The following is a 21922-nucleotide window of genomic DNA, read 5'->3' as shown; positions in this document are numbered from 1 at the left end:
ATATATAGGAAAAATAAATAATTTATTTTTACTATACCATTTATCTTAAAATAACTCTTTGAGCATTTTCTAAAATCTCAATATTGTCGTTTGCCCTATCTTAATTATTAATTTTGATTAAATTTTATTTGTCTAAATATTATTGCTGGAATTATTCGACTACGGTACATTGGCAGTGCATCAGCAATGCATCAATTACACACATCAAAGGTTTCTTGCTGACAGGAAGCGATATGTCGTCATTATGTCTCCCCTACTGTCAACTCCTTCAATTAGATTCAAATAATAGTGATAGATAATCGACGGTGTGCATTGTTATTGCATTATGCTCACATACTATGCACGTGGGATATCTTCCACACACGAATGTACACCTGTCAAGCACGTTTTCCTAGAAATATGTTTGCCATTGAACTGCTTATCGCTAAAAGCAAATCGTCCAAATTAGAGTAGCAGTGGCAGTGGCTTAGTCAAAATTTAAAGAAGGGGCAGAGAATAGTTTAGGACGGGCAAAGAACAACTTTACCGCCAGATACAATCAAGGGTGACTATTCAACTTTGATCCAGCGTGTGTTGCATATTGAGCTCATACACTTCTAGTATGGACCAGGCTGTATCTAACGCAAGATCCCAAATATCCAAAAATATCTAAACAAACAAACAATTCTTTTACATATGCCTCAAGCAGCTCACGACTTCCGGTCTTTGACCAAGTATCCACTGGGTAGCCTAAGAACAGGTAAGTCGGCTGTGTAAGCTGACGTTGAGCAACACCAAAAGCTCCGACAGCATCAGGAAGGACCTCTCCAAGCCGTTTGATACCAAGCAAGGTTTCAGACAGGGCGATTCCCTATCGTGCGACTTTTTCAACCTGCTTTTGGAGAAAATAGTTCGAGCCGCAGAACTAAATAGAGAAGGTACCATCTTCTATAAGAGTGTACAGCTGCTGGCGTATGCCGGTGATATTGATATCATCGGCCTTAACACCCGTTAGTTCTGCTTTCTCCAGGCTAGAAAGGGAAGCAAAAGAAATGGGTCTGCCAGTGAACAAGGGCAAGACGAAATATCTCCTGTCATCAAACAAACAGTCGCCGCGCTCACGACCTTGCTCTCATGTCACTGTTAACAGTCATAACTTTGAAGTCGTAGATAATTTCGTCTATCTTGGAACCAGTATAAACATTACCAACAATGTCAGCCTGGAAATTGAGAAGTTAAGTACTCTCTTGACGAACAAAAGCCAAACTCTAAGTCACTCATAATTCCCGTCCTGCTGTATGGTGCAGAGGCTTGGACGATGACAACAACTGATGAGTCAAAGTTGCGAGTTTTCAAGAGAAAAGTTCTGTGAAAAATTTATGGCCCTTTGCGCGCTGGCAATATCGCATTCGATGGGACGATGAGCTGTAGATGAGATATACGACGACATCGACATAGTTCAGCGAATTAAAAGACAGCGGCTACGCTGGCTAGGTCATGTTGTCCGAATGGACGAAAACACTCCAGCTCCGAAAGTATTCGACGCAGTACCCGCCGGGGAAACAGAGGAAGAGGAAGACCTCCACTCCGTTGGAAGAACCAAGTGGAGAAGGACCTGACTTCGCTTGGAATATCCAATTGGCGCCACGTAGCGAAAAGAAGAACGACTGGCCAGCTGTTGTTAACTCGGCTATAATCGCGTAAGCGGTGCCTACGCCAATTAAGAAGAAGAAGAAGAAGAGGCTACGCTGGCTAGGTTATGTTGTCCGAATGTAAGATAATACTCCAGCTTTTACGGTTTTCGATTCAGAAACCTTACTCCGTTATTAAGCAATAAATTCATTTGTACATTAGTGTTGTTACACGACTTTATAACTGTAATGTGCGATTTTCGTAGCGATCATTTTCAACATTGTGCCAATAAGGAAAAATAAAGTGCGAAAAAAGTAAGAGAAATTACATCCACCAAGGATTCTCACTCACTTTTAATGAAACCGCAGTCACGGATTATCGCCTTGATTAGATCCATCAAAGATGGATCCTACAGTCAGCATTTGCCTATTTAATTCTTTGAATCATTAACAATTTTTCCCCTGTTTCGTTTAATAATGGGCGACAACACTTCTAGCAGAGGTAAAGTTAGCAGTAAATTTATTGTACGACGCTTCAAAGACTTTCAATTTGCGGTATTATTCGGTTAATGGGACTTATGTATAAGTAAATGCAATCTGCAAATATCGGATATGAAAATCTACTAAGATTACAGCTAAAGACTATTCATGTTCTCATCACTTTTCCAACAACATAAAATTGCTGGAAAAGCAAGCCCCTCTAGTAAGCTTGGTAGTTACTTTATGATATCTTATTTATTGAATCTTCTTTTTTCTTTATGGAATGCAAAATAAAGTAAATAAGCTGTAGCCAGTGGAATTTTATATTATAATGAACAAAAAGAAATTAAAATTGTTTTACAGGCGACTTCGTAAAAGTGTAGACTATGAATGTATGTATGCAATGTTGGTTGCTGCTATTGTTTAAGTGAGAACTTCAAAAAGTCACGTACGGAGTTAGGTGTCAGTCTAGGCATGTTACCAGTACTTGAGAAGTAGTTAAGTATCTGTAAAAAACAAAAGATGAATGTCAGTGTGGCAACTTGCGTACTGAGTTTTGTTTATGTACTTATCGATAATACATTAATAGCAAATTCTCTCTTTAAGTTTAGACCATTTAACATGCTTTATGAAATTTTACACAATCGTGCGCAAAATTTACAAGATATTAGAATCAAAGTTAACGTCGACACATCCTCCTTCAAAATCTTTAATTCACCTTACGCATATGAAAGAGGTGCACACAATTTTTCTTTTTTATTAGAGTCAGATATTTTAATGAAAAACTGGATTAATTTTATTACAATTTGTATGAATATGTAAATACAGTGCACGAACTAAAGACATTCTTACTTCTTAAAATAAAGATTATCATTACACTTATTAAACTTTTTCATTATATAAATATATATTTTCGATATTATGCTTTTAATTTAATTTAATATTTTCTATTCTTTTTTGATCAGCACCATTTGCACCCAAAGGATTAAAAGTTAAGCGCAAATATGTTCGAGGAAATGTTTACTCGCTGTACATTAGTTGGAAAAAGGCTGAACATGCGATTAGCTACTACATAATAATGGTTGTGGATCGTATAGGTGTTGGACGCGATTATAAATTTAATGTTAGTAAGGTAAGTACACAAACATCATATATATAAATTTATATTCTCGTAGTTTAAATAATTTTACACTTTTACAAATGTACATATGTGGGGTGTAGGTTATTTCCCAAATTGATTTTTGCAAGTACGCCCTGAAGTAGCATTTTTTGGCCTCAAAAAGGATCGAACTTAAAAACGCTCTTTTGTTTCAATTTAAACGTAATCAAATGTAATGCACAAATTCGGTACACCACGTCGTATGAGCAACACATATTGTATGGTATGAATGCTCATGTCGTTTGATGTAGAACTTTAACAGCGTTTAACTTTAGAAAGAGTGTTTTCATGAAGAAATCATTCAGAATTAGATTAGATTACAGAGAGATTCTTACCTTTTCAAAGTTGTAGGTTTAATAGCTTTCGAGATAGAAATTTGTTACAAAAGATCAAAATCGAAATCCCATATTAAATGTAGAAATATAATACATAAGAATAAATATATAAAATTTTCCACAAAAACAAGAAAGAACTTGAATTTCGGGTGCATCGAAGCTATAAAATCCTTCACAAATACAAAACAGTCCGTGCTTGAACTTTCATCAGTCAGTTGTATGGCAGCGATATGATATAGTGATTCAATACTTTTTTTCAACCGTTCAGTTGGTATGCTAGCTAAAGCATCTGATATCGGTCGTTTCGACAAATCAATAGCTTCAATTCGGATCGATATCTATATTATTTGTTTGACCCTCTTTCAACTTTAACTAATTCTTCATAACTCACTAACAATATTACATGTCTATAAGTATAATAGAGCGTTTTTTTACAAAAAGTGTTTTGAAAGAACTCAAACAATAGTATAATTCAAGTACTGCCCATCTTTCTGGCAGTTTGTGGATTCCATTCCTAAAGTACTTGAAGGCCATATAATCAAGCCAATATCCTGACACCCTGCTCTGATGTGAACCATATTCCAGTGAAAACGTTCTGCATCGACCGGAACAACCGGACCACTATTTTCCAAATTATTTTTACCGATCTCGCAACATGACGCCAAGCGCTGGCATAACGAAAAATTATTCTATCGTGTCTAGGCCTCAATTCCGAACTTTTTTCGACAATGGCTCGCTCCACTTTTGTGGAGCCGTTGTCGATAGCGTTCCTCATTAGTAGTTTCTACCAGTTTTAGAAACTCATAATACAGCACGTCCTTCTGATCGCAGCTAATACAGAGTTAAACATTGGTGCTGCCATATATCACATATTATGTTTTGCGTTTAGGTTTGTAATAATGGATCCAATTTCAATCACCTCTTACAATCCGTTGTAGAATAGACTACTTTTTCTTGCAATCAAAGAGTAAATCTGACAAGCAAAATCGCCCTTCAGCGTCTCTGGCTTGAACATATCGGGTTGCTTTTAAACGTTTTGAAATGATTAAGTGAGTAGGTTTCAGCTCTTCTTTTTTATGGTAATAGTCTTCATAAAGTAATGTTTTAATTTCTTCATATTTAAACTTTTTGGTCGCCAAGCTCGTTCTTCGTCCTGCAAGCAAAATCGCAAGTTCAAATACAATATTGGATCATATAGAAATATTAAGGAGAATGCGGAAACAGATTCAATTATATAGAATAACTCGTAAATGGCAAAATAATATATTTAAGTAGTTTTTAATAATTAACTTTTTCACACTTATTAAAGAAACAAAAAAATATTAGAGTAAATGGTCACGTTGTAGCTCAGGCTCGTGTCCAATAAACACTTTAGAGTTATCATTGAAAATTTCTCTAACAATGTACTTTCATAATGAATCGACTGTATTTATATTTATATTTACTAAGAAAACTACAAACATAAATTTATAAACCCATTCTTATTCTTTGCAGGACAGCACAGCGTTTACAATAGAAGAAATCGAACTGAACGGCACACTCTACGATGTGCATTTGATTGCCTGCACCCCGGGTGGCAACAGTTCCACCCTTCTGCAAGAGGTCAACAGCCAAACTGTGCTTCTGCCGGGTAATGCACACTTTTATAATTCAGTAAAATTCCAAACACATACATACTTATTACAAAGGTCATCTTGAATAATCCAAACGTATTTGCTTAATGCCATGTTCAAACAGGGAAATTTGTCAGGCAGAAAATTAACTAAGAGTTTTTAGTGTTCAAACAGAATTAATCAAATGAAATAATCAATTGAAATAACCCAACGTAGTATAAAAAGTTTTAGATTTTATTTGTGCAAATCGTGAGAATAAAGTAAAGTTTTAATATGGAATCATTTTTTCGAAGCCGAGTGCAATAGGGCTTTAAAGAGGAAACAGGCTTAGTATTTAATACTACGCGTATGTATGTATATGTACAAGGAGCTTTCCAAAGTAAACAGGACTTTTTGAATCTAGCGCCCCCTGGTGGCGCCATCTATATGTCGACTGGTGCGTTAGAATCTGCTATTTTTATCGATTGTCCACGATTTCAAGACATTTCATCGATTGTTATTGCGTTTTAAGTGTCAGTATGTTTGTGCTATCGGTGCGAATGAGCTTTGAACAAAGAGCCAACATTAAACTTTGTTTTAAAGTTGGTAAAACTTTTACCGAAACGTTTCAATTGATGAAACAAATTTATGGCGATAATTGCCTATACCGTAGCAGAGTGCACGAGTGGTTTCAACGTTTTCAAAGCGGTCGTGGGGACATAAATGACGATCAACATGTGGGTCAATCAAAATCCCTGATCACCGAAAATTCCATCGAAACTGTGCGTGAATTCATCAAAAATCAGCCGAAATCATCATTGAAATTCATGGAAATTGGAATTGAACATCTCCAAAACATCGATTTATCGCATTTTGACCAAACATTTGGGCTTACGAAAGGTGTGTGCACGGGTTGTTCTGCACAAATTGACTAACGACCAAAAATTGCTCAGAATCCAACATTCGAAGGACGCTTGTGACCGATTATTTGACCAAAAATCGCATTTTAATCATTAACCACTCCCCGTATTCACCTGATATGGCACCGTGCGACTTCTTCCTTTTCGGAAAAATGCATTTGCCCATTAAGGAAAGCGTTATGCAGACGTAGGGGCCATTCAAAAGGCTTGCATCGGCATACTGGCGGCCATACCGGCCAACGGGCTAAAACACTCGTTGGACATGCTTTTGGACCGTGCAAAACGCTGTATTGAAGTAGAAGGAGACTATTTTCAATAAAATAAACTGATTTTGCTGAAAAACCCATTTGTGCTGTTTTTTTTTTAAGTTCTGTTTACTTAGGAACGTTCCTTGTATATGTATGTACATATTTGGTTATACCATTTGATGATATGTCAGTTAAATCAGTTAATTGTTTTTCTTAACTACCCAAATACTGTTTTTGACGTGGCTTAAGTTTATATCAAAATTATAATATTAAAAAACTTAAACAATGAATGAAAAAAATTAGATATTTTGCTAAATTTGCTTTCTTTTATATTCGAATTTAAGGCCATTTGCTCTGAATATTGCATTAGATACTTCCGCAATTTGAAGGAATATAATTGTAATATGAGAAATTCCACTATATTGCATGTGTACCAAACTTTGTTTCGATATTGTTCTTATTTCTTGATCTATACATATGAATCTCTCTTAGGGTGTCTGCTATTTCCCAAGTTGATTTTTTTGTAAACAACAATGCATTTTTAGTCTCAAAATAAAATAAGTCTGTAACTTTCAAAGAGTATATATCTATATGCTATGATTAAAAAAAAGGAATTATTTTAAAAGTTATACAGAGTTACAGTTATACATCAAATGTACTGTATTCATATAGTACACCATGTCGTATGAGCAACAAATATTATGCAAATCACTTCTATGAATGCTCGGTACGGTTGTGTTTTAATTAAGACCTTGTTTCTAGAGCGCTATAATTTTTATAAGAAAATCACCTTTTCAAAGTGGTTATTTATTTGCTTTATGGAAAAAATCAAGAAATTGGAAGTTATACTGGGTTTCCCATACCGGATGATATGATTTCTGGTTGTCGTTTCTGGCATATTTTTTTTATTGTCTTCAGTAATGTTTACAATTTCATTATGGAAAAATATACGCAAGAACAACGTTTACAATATATTAAATTTTATTTTTAAAATAATCTTTATCCAATAACATCTTTTAATGCGCTTTTCGCCGAATTATTGTAAATTTCGAGCGTTTATTTTCTTTACATAAAGTTCAAGAGCCAAAAAGATAAAGAACCACTCGAAGTAATGACAATATTACTGCCGTTCAGACATGGGTTGCTGAAGACCGCAAATTGTCGATTCCAAGACGTTCTCAAGAATTGGGACTGTCTCAAATCACATCATGGCTGATTTTGAGTAAAGATTCGGGCTTGAATTCGTATAAAATTTTTCTCAATAAGTAAGCTATTGCACCACAGTAACCGCCGTGAATTAGCTGATTTTGCCTTGGAACAACTTGAAAACGATAACGATTTTTTAAGAAACTGTCTATTCTGGTGCGAAGAAAATCCATAAATTATTCATGAACAATCATAACAGTTACCTAAATTGACAGTTACTTCTTTCGAAATGAATCTGGTGACACTGTTGCTGTCAATGGAGAGCGATATAGATCAATGACAACCAACTTTTATGGCCACAATTGCAAGAAGTTGACAATTACGACATCCGATTTCAACAAGACGGTGCTACGTGCCACATAGCATGTGCAACAACCGAATTATTGCGAGAAAGGTTTGGAGATTCGATTATGTCAAGAAATTGTAGCAGTGAAGGTCTCGAAGAATTTATGATTTAACACAATTAGACTACTTCTTGTGGGGTTTGAAGTCATTGGTCTTTAGCAATAAACCAGACTCTCTTCCAGCTTAAGAAGTCAATATTGAACGTTTTATTCATGATATACGACTTGATTTAGTGGAAACAGTACTCGAAACTTGGGTTCATCGAATTCGTTCCTGGAGGTCATTTGAATGACATCATATTCACAACTTAATTATATTGATTGTACTTCGCATTTAGTAAAAAAATATTAAGAACTTCCTCAACAATTATTGTGCATTTTTAAAAAGAAATCATATCTCTCTTATTGGAGAATCCTCTATATGGTACAATGGAAACAATATGATTTGGGCCCGATTTATATTGAAAAGTAAAAGCTCGATTACGTTGGATCTTTATTATTTGAGGAAAAATTGAAACTTCAAGGACGTTTACAAAATGCAGTCAAATTTTGAAATAACAGACACTTTTATATATATAAAATATTCTACATATACATATAATATTATTCTTTAACCGAATTTTAAGTTTTAGATTTAGTAAACATCCTCTCAAAAAAGACGTTTTGGGGTGACCAACATATATCTGAGTTGAATCCTCTGAAATTAAATAAGCAAACAGATTTCGTTAATGTAATGTTAAATTTAATAATTAATAGAAGGAATAAGCAAACTAAGATTTTTTTGACAAAATGACGGTTTCTAAAAAGAAATCTATTTTTGACCATAATTTCGGACTTAAATTGTTTATAAAAAAATGTATATCTATTGAGTAAAAAAATTTTATATTAATTGCTAAAAAATATATTTAAGAAGCTCGTGTTCAAATATGAAAATAATCGCTTTAGCCGTTTTCCACTTTGAAAACACCATTTTGAGAAAAACGCGCTTAAAGTACGGCCTTGTACTTCCAAGCACTCCGAAAGGCATTTTCAAATTTGCGTGTAACTTAGAAAATATTCACCGGAGCAATACGATATTATCTGTGTGTGTTCTTAAATATATGTACATTAAGGAAATAAAATAAAAAATTCGATTTTTTGAAAATTCTAACTGTATATAACTCCCTAAGGCTGCCACAGCGAAATTCGTTTCAACATTCTGATTTCTATAAGTCTAAATCTAACTACTATATGTCATTTCATAGTTGGGGGACTATGCAACTTAAGTTCGTTATGGTCCTGTGTTTGCGCGTGAAATTAAACTTCTCCTGGAAGAAAGAAATGCACCATAAAATGCGACAATAAAGTCTAGTCTAGTTTTTCTCGTTTATCACTCTACAAATAATAATGAGTGGAGTAAATACTTATTTGAAAAATTTGTATTCATAGCTTAGCGAGTCTGCTCTCGTAAGCCATTCGGTTCACATAATTTAACAAATGACCACCGAGAATATAATGGAAAGCTGCTATTTTTTTCTGTACATCGCTATTATTTCTTATTTTTGCATTCTTTATCTCTTTTCTAGTTCAAAAAAAAAAACAAAGACAAAATAAAAACACTTTACCGCCGCCATTTATTTACTCGCCTCATGTTCGCCACTCAATATCTTTTAACATTTGTCATTTGCGTCGTGTCTTTTAATTGTTTCTCTTTCTCTTCTTGCATACCGTGCGTTGCGTGCTTTCTTTAATTTCGCCCATGACAGATAAGAGCACAAATATTGCCTTGTTAGTTATCGGCGGGCCAATCGGTCTAATCAGCATTATAATCATGTGGATCGTCCTCCATTATCGGTGCGCAAAATATAGAAGACATCAGAAGCGTTGTGAATATTTTCAGGTAAGTCAAAGAACATAAGAATATATAACATTGTGTTTGTAAATTAGTCGTTGAAACACCAAATTTTCATAAAAAACGATTCAGGATATTATAATTCTCAGCAGAATTGCTCGGAACATGTTGCATGACTATAACAGTTTTGTTTTTCAAACGCTTGTTTGTTATAACAAAAAGAGTATGTATTTATAAAAAACAAAATTCACATATTTTTCTGTTATGGCCGAAATTCAGCTTTATTATAAAGATTAGGGTTTGCTATTATGTTTTACAAATGATTTCGTGCGAATGACCGAGACATCAAATTGTTCCCTTTTTGCAATTGCAGCTAGATTTGAGCAATAAAGCGCTAAATATTACCTTCAGTGTTAAATCACTCGATCTAGGGAACCCTGCAACAGGAACACAAAGCGAGGTAATGCGCTCACCAAAAGTATCCTTAAATAAATTGAATGTCTCGTTGGTTGTATGGCATTTAGTGCTTGTTGGAAGCATCCACATCAACATCTTCCAACTCAGGCAGTCGTTTTATAGTGTTATAAGAAAAGTGAGCTTCATCACCATCTTGCCATCGCTATCTCGCTTGATGATTCAATTCTTGCTCGAGTTGGATTTTTTAAATCCGCAAAACCAAGATCCCTTAAGTTTTCCAATCGTAAAGATTGGAAATTGTTATGCGCAATGGCTTATGGATTCACTTGGGCCTTCCTCGATACTCTGCGCCGTAGCCCCAATAGCTCTTCGGTGCGCAATATACGGCGTCCGACTCTGCTGGAGAATTATGTCTACCGAATGTTGGACGCAAAGCGCGAAGTGGTAAACCGAACTGAAATCAAGTAACAAATTAACTAAAATGCGATAAATCGATGTTTTGGAGATGTTCAATTCCATTTCCATGAATTTCAATAATGATTTCGGCTGATTTTTGATGAATTCAATGGAATTTCCGGTGATCACGGATTTTGATTGGCCCACATGTTGCTCATCATAGGCATATAGGTGGCGCCACCAGGGGGCGGTAGATGCAAAAAGTTTTACTTGGAACGCACCTTGTATGATCTATTGAATTAGGTGTTTCTACTTGGATCCCCCATTTTATATATGTCCATACTTACAAATAACCATTAGGTGAATAAAATTAGTATACTCGGCAGCAACATGTTGCAATGCGGATAACAATCACAGTCATCCCTTATAAAATATTATAAAGAAAACTTCTCAAAGTTATTTTGAATTTGATAATATGATTCAACCAAAATTAGTGCAATTTTCTTTGAGTACTTTGCTTCCACATTCATCCTTGTGAATATGACCAATACCAAAACCTCTCAGTATCCGATTACATGAATTATATATTTAGAGGGATATATTTAGAGATGCTTTAATATTGTATTTTTGGTACAAATTTACACATTAGTAATTAATTCAATAATAATGAGAACACACCACTGCTCTCATACTTTATGCGCATTTGGCGCGAAGATGCAGCGGCATTCTTTCGAGGCTTCCTACACCTACACAACAGGTGATTAAGGTCACCGTGTGTCTATTATATTTTTGTGATATTCAGTTTTGTAGGTAGTTGCTTTTTGTACCCGCTGGTACCTGCCTGCGGGGAAACACTTGAAATGCCCATCAACGCAACAGGCATTGCCAAATGATTGAGCTTAACAGCAGTTGGCAATTAATTAGCCACAAATGGCACCCACTATAGACACGGACGCACACTTGCGCACAGACTTGTAGAGTGGTGCCTTCTACTTCATTAGCCTGAAATACGAAACGAATAGGTGGACGTGCTCCTTCTTCATATAACAAGCAATTTGCCTCAAGTGCCGCACAAGTAATCTCAAGTTAATTTTTATATGCACTTCAACGAATTTTAAGCGGCCTACCGACACATATGAGCGCTATACTCACACATACAATTCGTCACCTAAAATGCAAAATAACGTAACATCAGTTTTCATAAGTTTACAGGCGAAGGAAAAACGATATGATAGAAACCACTAATATTCAAACAAAATTTGATAAAACGGTTATAAAATGGTTATATCTGACAGCGTTAGCTGAAAATGTATTGTCATATACTTGTATATGTAGTGAATTGTAAGCAATAAAAAACTCAATTTTTTGATGATACGTTGTTTTGTATTTTAAGTGACGATGTGCAGGATAATGCGTTGAAATTTAAATGAAAATATTTTTCTTAATAATAATGGTTTTGCGGTGCTTGCATTGACTTATTTACATGCGTGTGTGTGTACTTCATTCTTCACTTTTTTCAGGACCTTGAAAATAAAGCGCCTATCGATCCAAAGGGGACATTTGACTTTCCAGCGAAAACTTTGCTCACCTCACCGGAAGACCTGACGCAGTTTCAATTGGATCTTGAGGAGAAAATATTCTTCAACGATGCCATGGAAATCGACCGCAACGATATTACGTTGCACGAAATTCTGGGTGAGGGCGCATTTGGCTTGGTGCGGCGTGGCATATACCACGATGGCAAGTCGGGCGTGCGCGAAGTGGCTGTCAAAATGTTGAAAGGTATGACGTTAGATATTTGAACACCTACCCACTAGTGGTGTCATATTCACTTATAAAGTTTGTGGCTACTTTCGTGTTGTCCGCTATATGCATAAGTATGTATCCAAGCGTTAATTATATAAACTTCTGCTGTTAATTTCGAATAGATCGTCCTTCTGCCGATGATGTGCGCGCTTTCCGGCGTGAAATCGAAGTAATGAAATCGGTAGAGCGGCATCCGAACATTGTTGGCATCATCGGACATTGCACAAAGCGTTACAATGAAATGCTCTTACTGACGGAATACTGCAGTTTCGGCAATTTGCTGGATTTTTTAAGGTAATTTTTTGATGGAATTTCTATATGTGAGTGGCAGTCGTTGTTTGTTGTTAAAAATTTTATTGAGATTATTTTTTATACATGTATTTTTCAACTATGTGACGGTGAATCAAATTTTTATTTAATTGTGATATTTTATATTTCCCAATAAATCTTTTTATAGCATACTTCACAGGCAAACTGAATGAAATCAGAAATTGTTTTGCCTTTTGCAGGAAACAAAATTCGCTTTTTATAATATACTAGCTGACCCTGCAGCCGTTGTCCTGCGTGAAATTTTGTGTTTTGAAATGAAAAGAAAGTTGAATTTATCATTTAATTTTTTATCCAATGTAACGCCGCTTGATAAACAACATTTTTTGGTTTCTGTTCCGGTGTACAGAAAACATAGTTTTCCAACTCGTGAGCACGCCACGTATACCTGGCCGTGAAAAACATAGTATTTCCAAATTTATGCCACACTCTATGCGACTGTCCTTGTGCCCTGTTGATCGTCATCTCAAATGCGATTTTAACTGGAAACGGAATACATTTGGACTGAAATGGCAAATCGCTAAAACTCAGAGCATCAAGAATCAAGCATTCTGCCCTCTTGTATTCGATAGCTGCGTCACAATCAGTCAGGTTCCATTACACAGTTTCGGCGCATGAAGATTGCGAAGCATAATAATGACAGATCCTACGTTGAGACGCAAATGATGCGGTGGCATACCAAGCCGCCTCAAAGAATTTAGAAATTCCACAGGATAATTCACGGTGTCGTCTTCATCGTCAAGACGATCGATCGATTTGTATGAGCGCAAGTCTCCCGGAATTTCACTTTGAATCTCATCGGTATTTTTGGCAGCAAACATTGCGCGTGCACTTAAGGAATCGTAGTTGCGATAATTTGGCCAATGTCCGAACATTCGTGATGAGTTCATCTTTCGTGAATTGATAAAGGGAAGATGGAATTGATATCGAACCACCCGAAGTATCAACCGAAATTGTACCATTTCCAATTTTTTGCGAAGACGATGTAAAACGTCTTCGGTAATGTAATTTTTGTTCGTATGCCATAATTGACCCGGATTTGAAGTCTGATATGTCGAAATGATTATCGATAAAAGTGTGCGAACTTCATTTTCATTCCAGTGATTAACATGTTCCAGCAATTGTAATTGCTGGCTTAGTTCTCCAAAACTTGCACACACCGTACCATTCACAGTACCCAATGACTCAAATAAAGTTGAACCGCCTACATTAATCAATAGCAACCGAAGGTAGAAACAATCGTCGTTTTTCGGGTGGATTGTGTAAATTCGTCCTAATGCATTAGTTGATAACACACTTGGATGTCCATCTACTGCCTTGCTTTCTGCGTAACTATTTCTTCGACAATGCATTCCATGTATAATATCAAGGCATTTTCGAATAGAGCAATGTTCTCACAAACGGATCGCTGGCGAAAGTTGAGCAAAAACTCGTAAATGTTAATTTTGTTGCTGGCGGTGTTTCACTGACTGTACTGTATTTTCTGGGATAAAATACACTCTTTGGCCATTCCACAAATGAACTGCGAGACGCACAACAGTCGGAAAACGTTCATGAATTGCAAAATATAAATATCCTACAAAGCGCTTTATTGCAGTTCACGTATCGACCGTATCGTCCAAGACCAATAACCGTCATGTTGCTTCCTTTGGTGCCGTAATTACAAACGTATTTCATCGATTACACCAAATTGCAATACTCAACATTGATATGAGTTTTGAATGTGAATTAGACAATAATGGTGAATATAGTACGATCCATGTGTTGTTAGCGTCGATATTCACGCCTCTAAATGCTAAATGTTCTGCCATTGTCGTCGGGTGAGCGACGCCGATAGAGTGGATATCCATCATTTCCAGTTTGTGTTTCCGAAAGAAAAGCACGACGATAGTGTTTCGTGCATTTATTGTCAGACATACAAACCGAAGTGAGATTGTGGTGTCCGCAAGGTCCATGAACCATATTGGTTTTCATAACTTCGTATAACACTGGATCTTTCTCTGCATCAGGAATTTCCGCATGATTGAATGATTTCATCAATTTGAAGAAGAAGATGTGGGCGTGTGACGAACCTCTCTTTTGCCACTTAACAGAGTACATTTACATCGTAACTGTTGTTGCTGTGACATCGTGACGATCGCTTTACTGTTTGACCGCGATCCATAATTCCACACTTATGTCATCTCTTCCTGGGAGTACTCGTTCATGTGTCTTGGGCTGCAATACGTTGACGGCAAAAAGAACGCCGAGCGATATTAGCGCGACCTCTTCGTGGCTTCGTAACTTTGTGTGAAACTCACATAACATTTTGACTGAATAATTCTCATTAATTCTTTTTTTTTTTTGAAAAGCCAGAATAAAAAAGCAAGCGACCGAAATTGAATGATTCAAATAAATTGAAATACAAATCAAAATATTGAAAAACAAAACATACATAAATTGAAAAAAAAAATGTCTATGGAAAAAAGTTACTTTTTGGAATTTTCCAATTTTCTGACTTTTCCTCATGAAAAGTATAAGGTATTTTTATTTCTAAACCTACCCCGATCCACAACATACAACCATATCAAGATTGGTGCAGCCATTCTCTTAGCGTTACCAACAAACAAACATTCATTCGTTTGTATGGGAAAAACAAATGGGCTGTTTTTAGGGGTTTTCGGGCAATTATTCGAATTTTTCTCGCCGCAAAAACCATCTTTGAACTTCAACGAACATTTAAAAAAAAGAATTGGCAAAATTGATACAGGCGTTGTTGAGTTATGCGCTTAGCAACACAATTTCACGATTCATTTTTATATACATATGTATGTGTAAGACTAGCAAACCCGGTCATGTGTTGCTGTAGCTAATTTTTTTGTTATATTACATTGTAGTAAACTCTTCACGGGGAACAGTTACCCCTTAATACAATGAAATTATTAATTGAAATTTGAACAATTGAACAAAATTTTCATACTACTGAATTTGGCAAGAATTAATACAAAAGAATTAATTTAAAAATATTTTTGTTTTTATTTCAATTTCTAACAAATTGTTTTAAATCTTTAAGAATAGTATTCAATATTTTGAATTATCAATACTTTTAGCACTAATTTGTGCACAATGTTTTTTGGCAATCCGTATTTAGCTAATACTAATAGATTCGACGGTTTTCCTACACGTGAACATGCAACATATAGTTGCGCATGAGATATGTATTTTCCAAATCTAAACCACAAATGAACATTGTTTGGTCTTGAGATTTATTTATCGTCATTGCAAAAGCTAAACGAGCAGGAAATTGTAGTCTCCTGAAGGGTATCGTAGAATCCGACGGTATCATTGGAATACGTGGCAACAGGACCACTTCACCTTTAAACATTCCAGATAATATGGTTCCTTCAAGAATATTTCCGATAATCTTTTTGATAGCCAAACTCACACCATTGCATAATCAAGGTGGATTCAAATTACGCAGGAGAAAAATAGGTGAACCATTCTTTAATCGAATATTATCTGGTGGCATTGCGGGTATATCAAGCGAATTTAAAAATTCAATTAGAAAACTTACACTTTCATTTTCATTAAATACACACAGTATAGATTGATTTAAGAGACATCGCCTGGTAACAACTGTTGTATTTGGAAGTTAATTTCGTCAAAAAAAAATACTATGAATCAATTCATTTTTTTTTTCTCAAGAACAGTGCATAAATTATCTGGCAGTTTAATACTCTTTCAAAACACTTGCGTCGTGACTTTCTGCTTCACGCGTTGTTGAGGTAACATTTTTTTGTTGGCATTCGACTTACAAGTAGAATAATAATTTCAACGTTCAAATATTAAAAAAACTCAAAAACATGCTTTTACAACAAATTGAAATGAGGAGTGGAAAATAATTTTTAATAGAAGTTGAATAAAAATAATGAAAATAAAAATATTTGCACAATTATTAAAAAAATATGGGGAGCTTTATATACTACTGTGATCAAATTGAAAGTGAATTTTTAATATTTTCTTCGAGTGTTTTTCGAATCGGTACAATTTTTTCTGTAAGTTGGTAGTACTGTTAGTGTCATCTTTGCTAAATTTCACGTCAACATATTCATAAATATTTCAGATACACGTCGTTTTGTAAGGCTCTAAAAGTGAATTCTTCGACTTATACTATGTCTAAGTTTATTGCACCAAGAAGTGCGATAATGCACCATCTCATACTGCATTGGTTATTCGTGACCATTTCGCCACATTTTCAATTGATATCGTGCCGCAACCACCGCATTCGCCTGATTTACCTTCGTGTCACTTCTGGCTATTCAGTAAATTCTGGATATAAAAGCTGAAGCGAAGAAGCCTCTGATGGCCATCACTACAGAGGATTTTTCCAAGTGCATAGATGACTGGAAAATTCGTTAGCATAAGTGTTTTGCAGCGGGAGGGGAATACTTTGAAGGAAATGATATGGCCAAATTCCCTTTTCAATTTGATCTTAGTAGTATATTAATTAATTTTTGGATATTGGTAATTGGCGCCATCTGTTGAATTCTTACTCAATCCAATCAATAATTATCGCCATCTGTTAGAATCTTAGACAAATACTATACAAATAATTTGCAATTATATAATATTGCGATTATAAATTGAGATGTAATCTATCCTGTCTCTCAAGTTGGATCGAATTGCACACGGTATGCAATCAAATTTAAAATCGGTTCAGTAGTTTAGGCGTCCATCGCGGACAAACAACGTGGCACGTGATTTTTATATATAAAGATATGTATATACATATGTAAACAGAATGCAACACTTCGTTGCAAATGTCATTTATGAAACTGAATCGAAACGAAATCATAACACTCTGGTCAACTGAAAACGACTCAGGTTGGCATGTTGATCATTTATGTATGTAGATATATTTGATTAGATCCCAGATATTTTCTTCTTGGTAGTATTCAAACGCAGGGATATCTAGACTTATAGTCTAAAAATTTTTTTTGTTTTATTCAATGAAAATTTCTCTTTGAATTTCAAAAATCATTAGAATGCCTTCTGCAACAATGTCGTCAAATACCCAGTAAACGGTACGTTATACTGATGAAAGTGAATGGTAGGGTGAGACATCAACGCCAAAGTTACTTTCTCAAATTGTAATGCAGATTTGATCAAGATATATGCATATGTTAATTTTTTTCATGTTTTCTGATAGGATGTCAAAAAAGTCTTGCGGTATTGTCGCTAGTTGGCGCTGAAAGCGCGTAGTTCTTGTTTTATTCTGTTTTATTCGTCGCATCGGGTCATGCTATACCTTTTTGGAAAGCTCATTTCACGCGCTAACACGTGTTTGATTGATTGTCGTTTCTTTTAAGTCGTTCGTGAGTTATAGCGTCGCAAAAATGGAGCAAAATAAAGAGAAAATACGGAATATTTTACAGTACTACTATCGGTCAAAAGCTGGGCATGAGTCATCAAAAATTCATTTCAATTTCAATAAAAAAAAAAATTCAATAAAAATACCGCAAGACTTTGTTGGCAACCCATTATATTCAAAAGCGATCTTAAAATTATAGCAACATATCGCTCCTATATTCCTTGCATTGACCGATATTTTCTGTCAAATGTCAACTATAGATACGAGGTCCAAATATTCGATACCTAGGGTCTTGAGCAATTTAGTTGGCATACTTCAAAGGAATTATTAGTGTAAAATTTTTAACCGAAATATTAATTGCTTCTTGAGTTGTACACTGGAAAGTGAAGGAATGAAATGAATTTTAAATTTTTGTTACATACATATGTATATGGAGAAGGAGTCTTCTAATTCAGAAAATAGTAGACTCATTTGGCCGCCTCTTGCGATTCGTAGATGCAAATTCTGTCAGTGATATTTTTTTAGCTAACTTGGAGAGCACTCATAACTTCTTTGTATCCAGCCTTATTTATGATTAACTCTTGCAATAAGAGGAAGGTTTTGGTGAATTTTTTGTTAAGACACAGTTAAAATCTCTTAATTTAATAAAGACACATTTAAGTATGACGCTTTAAAAATATTATGAAAAAGAGTGTTTTTTCGAAATTAAAATTTGTATTTGTTTTTTTGTGTTGGAAAACTTTGAAAGAAACACGTGACTTTGCGAAAAAATCGGATAATTTAGTAATGTAAAGTAAAATGGCAAGAATAGCGATCAAAAGCATTTCAAAAGCGTATGTGATATTGTTTTGAAATTATGAAGGTCTCGCGCAAACGCAAAACATTTAATTATTCATCATAATTTATTTTTCGCCTTCAAAGTAGTCCCCATCAGATGTAATCAAATTATGCCAACGATTTTTTAGTCCTTGAAATACTTTTCATTGGCATTTTTTGGTATGGCCTTCAGCTCCTTCAGCTAAATTTTTTTTAACGTCTGAAGACGGTTTCCACAGAGCGGCAATTTCAGTTTGGGGAATAAGAAAAAATCACACAGAGCCACATCTGGTGTGGTGAATACGGTATTTATTGGCTTTAAATTCGGTCACAATCGTGGCTCGACGCGATGGTGCATTAACTTCGTGTTAAATCCAAGAATTGTTTTTCCACAATTCCGACCGTTTTCGACCAAACGCCTCAATACAGCCAAAGGAACTCCTTATTAACCGTCTGTCCCTCCGAAACAAATTCATTAAATACACCAAACCACGATAATCTAAAAAAAAAAACAATGAGCCCTGACTTCTGAAGGGCCATGGCGTGTTTTTTCTGGTTTCGGTTGTTTTTTTTTCCTCCGGAATTCGCTCCATCAAGCATGTCCAAAGAAAACTATTTACGGTCCTCTTAGAACGAGTCGAGCAAGAATGCGTTTCATACCCAAAATATCACCCAAAATCATTCGAAAGTACTCGTGAGAGATGTCGAGCATCCTTGCCATCTCTCTAACACTTTCCTGATAATTTTTAAGTACCATATCCTCTTTTCTAATATTTCCATCAGTTGAAGAGGTCGAAAGTCGCCCAGAACGAAGCATATCTTCTACGATCGCCCGTCTATCTTTGAAGGCTTTGTACCAACAGTAGGCTTATATTTTTGTTATAACTGAACCTCTTTTACCAGCATTCGCAATGATTCCGCACACGAAATTCGGTTAGAAATACAAAATTTGAAACAAACTCTTTATTTGATATTTTATCCATTGCAAAAATCGCAACTCACTACTGAGGTGTAGCGATTTAAGCAGCTGCTGTAAACAAACTCGCTGACATTACATCATGCATTCTGATTTTGCCTTGATAATTTTGATAATAGTATACATATGCACACATTTAACGAAACCTAATTATAAAGCTTCTTATTTTCATATACATATGTACATACATATATACTTAGTATGTATGTTTGCAAGAATGTTAATGTGTTCGTCAATAGAGTACAGGCACAATGGATTTAACTACCCAACGAGTATATTTGTTGTTTACTTCTATGCAGATGTCTTATGCAGGCGATTATGAAAATGCGAATATTATGGTCTTGTGGAAACCAGCACATAAAGGAATGTGTTGCACCACAATCGACCGTAATGATAGCAGGCATTGTGGCTTCTGCAACCCAGTTAGCATCAAGCCAGAAGTTTTGATTTGCATTTCTTTACTGCTCACAGCTTTCTCTTGAGATGAAAGCAATCGATAGATTGAAGTGTAAGATTTCAATCCTGGGCAATAATATGTTTCCACAAAAATTATAACAACTATTCGGGTATAATTTTTTCTGTTGTATGTGGTATCATCTGTAGTGTATAATTCTAACCCGTTTCGACTTTCTTCCGTCTAAAGACTGCCAACGCCACAGTATTCTTTAAAACTAAATAGGTACTTATTGAATATAAGTGTGGACTGTGTTCACACGAGAACTATTTTGTCGCCCAAACCGGTTTTCTGTACGCGTTAGGACAACGAGGATAACCAAATGGACCGTGTTGCTCGTGTTCGGGTTTTGTGAACATTATGTATATTTGGAAAATAGGAAAATTCGAGCAAGCGGTAAGACATACAAAATTATACAGTTATGCTATAGTTAGAAAAATGCAAACGAAAATTTAGGATATTGGTTTAAAATTCATGAAACTGTAATGGCTATCGTCTGGTGAAGTCAACTGTGAAATGGTCCTTTTAGAATACACTAAAACACGTCTGTGCGTCAGTGAAATTCACTGATACATACATACATACATATAATATAATACATTTTTATATTCTCACAACATGAAGCTACAGAGCATAACAGTAATGCTCACCTAACAGTGAACCAGCTTCCTCCCTACATAACGGTACCGTTAAAAACTAACAAAGAATGCGATAAATGAATAACCAAAAACTCCGGGGAAAATGGTATTAGAAAACTTTATAAAAGTAGTGTCAAAATAGGACAATGGGCGCGGCACCGCCCTCTTTACGTTGAAGTACCATATCCAAAGCCAGACAAAACTTTTCAAGCTCCTAGGTATCGAATATATGGACCCCAGAGCCTATTGTTGACTTTTGACGGAAAATGTTGGTCAATATGTGATATATACATATAATTGAATTCAGAGAAAATTCTTTCCTGATAATATCATTTCTGTGGGTCAAAAATTGGTTGAAACGGATCAGGTAGTATTGAGGCCCCATATCCTTTATAAAAAGATTTTGGATAAAATTGGGTGAAAGCTTCAACCGACTGACTTTACTCCACGTGATTGATGATTGTATGTGTGGAAGCTTGATGAAACCTTGGGAGCATTTTATTAGTCTGTGCCTTTTTAATTTCATGTGTTATTGGTACAAAATAGAATAAATCGGGTCAATACAATCTCATATATGGCTAACTTTCGTCAAAATTAACAAAACGTATAATGTAATATACAATATGCGTTCCAAAGAAAACAGGACTTAAAAAAAACAGAACAAATGTTTTTTTCGGTAAAATCTGTTTATTTTATTCAAAATAGTCTCCTTCTGCTTCAATACGGCTTTTTGCACGGTCCAAAAGCATGTCCAATGAGTGTTTTAGCTCGTTGGCCGGTATGGCCGCCAGTATGCCGGTGCAAGCCTTTTGAATGGCCACTACGTCTGCATAACGCTTTCCTTTCATGGGCAAATGCATTTTTCCGAAAAGGAAGAAGTCGTAGGGTGCCATATCAGGTGAATACGGGGAGTGGTTAATGGTTAAAATGTGATATTTGGTCAAATAATTGATCACAAGCGTCGATTCGAATTTTGGATTCTGAGCAATTTTTGGTCGTCAGTCAATTTGAGCAGAA

The 21922-nt window shown here is 35.4% G+C and overlaps 1 protein-coding gene across 2 annotated transcripts in view; it reads left to right on the top strand.

Annotated features, from left to right (window-relative positions):
- The window catches only part of LOC120772078 (tyrosine-protein kinase receptor torso), a 144899-nt gene that overhangs the window by 81734 nt on the left and 41243 nt on the right, over window positions 1–21922 (top strand). For both annotated transcript variants that reach the window (XM_040100472.1, XM_040100473.1), the window contains exons 7-11: window positions 3056–3222; window positions 5079–5214; window positions 9640–9773; window positions 12059–12320; window positions 12467–12638. In XM_040100472.1, coding sequence (XP_039956406.1) covers window positions 3056–3222; window positions 5079–5214; window positions 9640–9773; window positions 12059–12320; window positions 12467–12638 — 871 coding nt within the window. The remainder of the gene's footprint in view (window positions 1–3055; window positions 3223–5078; window positions 5215–9639; window positions 9774–12058; window positions 12321–12466; window positions 12639–21922) is intronic.

This window comes from Bactrocera tryoni, chromosome 3 (assembly GCF_016617805.1).
Source record: "Bactrocera tryoni isolate S06 chromosome 3, CSIRO_BtryS06_freeze2, whole genome shotgun sequence".
Taxonomy (NCBI): domain Eukaryota; kingdom Metazoa; phylum Arthropoda; class Insecta; order Diptera; family Tephritidae; genus Bactrocera; species Bactrocera tryoni.
This window is presented reverse-complemented; position numbering and strand designations above follow the sequence as displayed.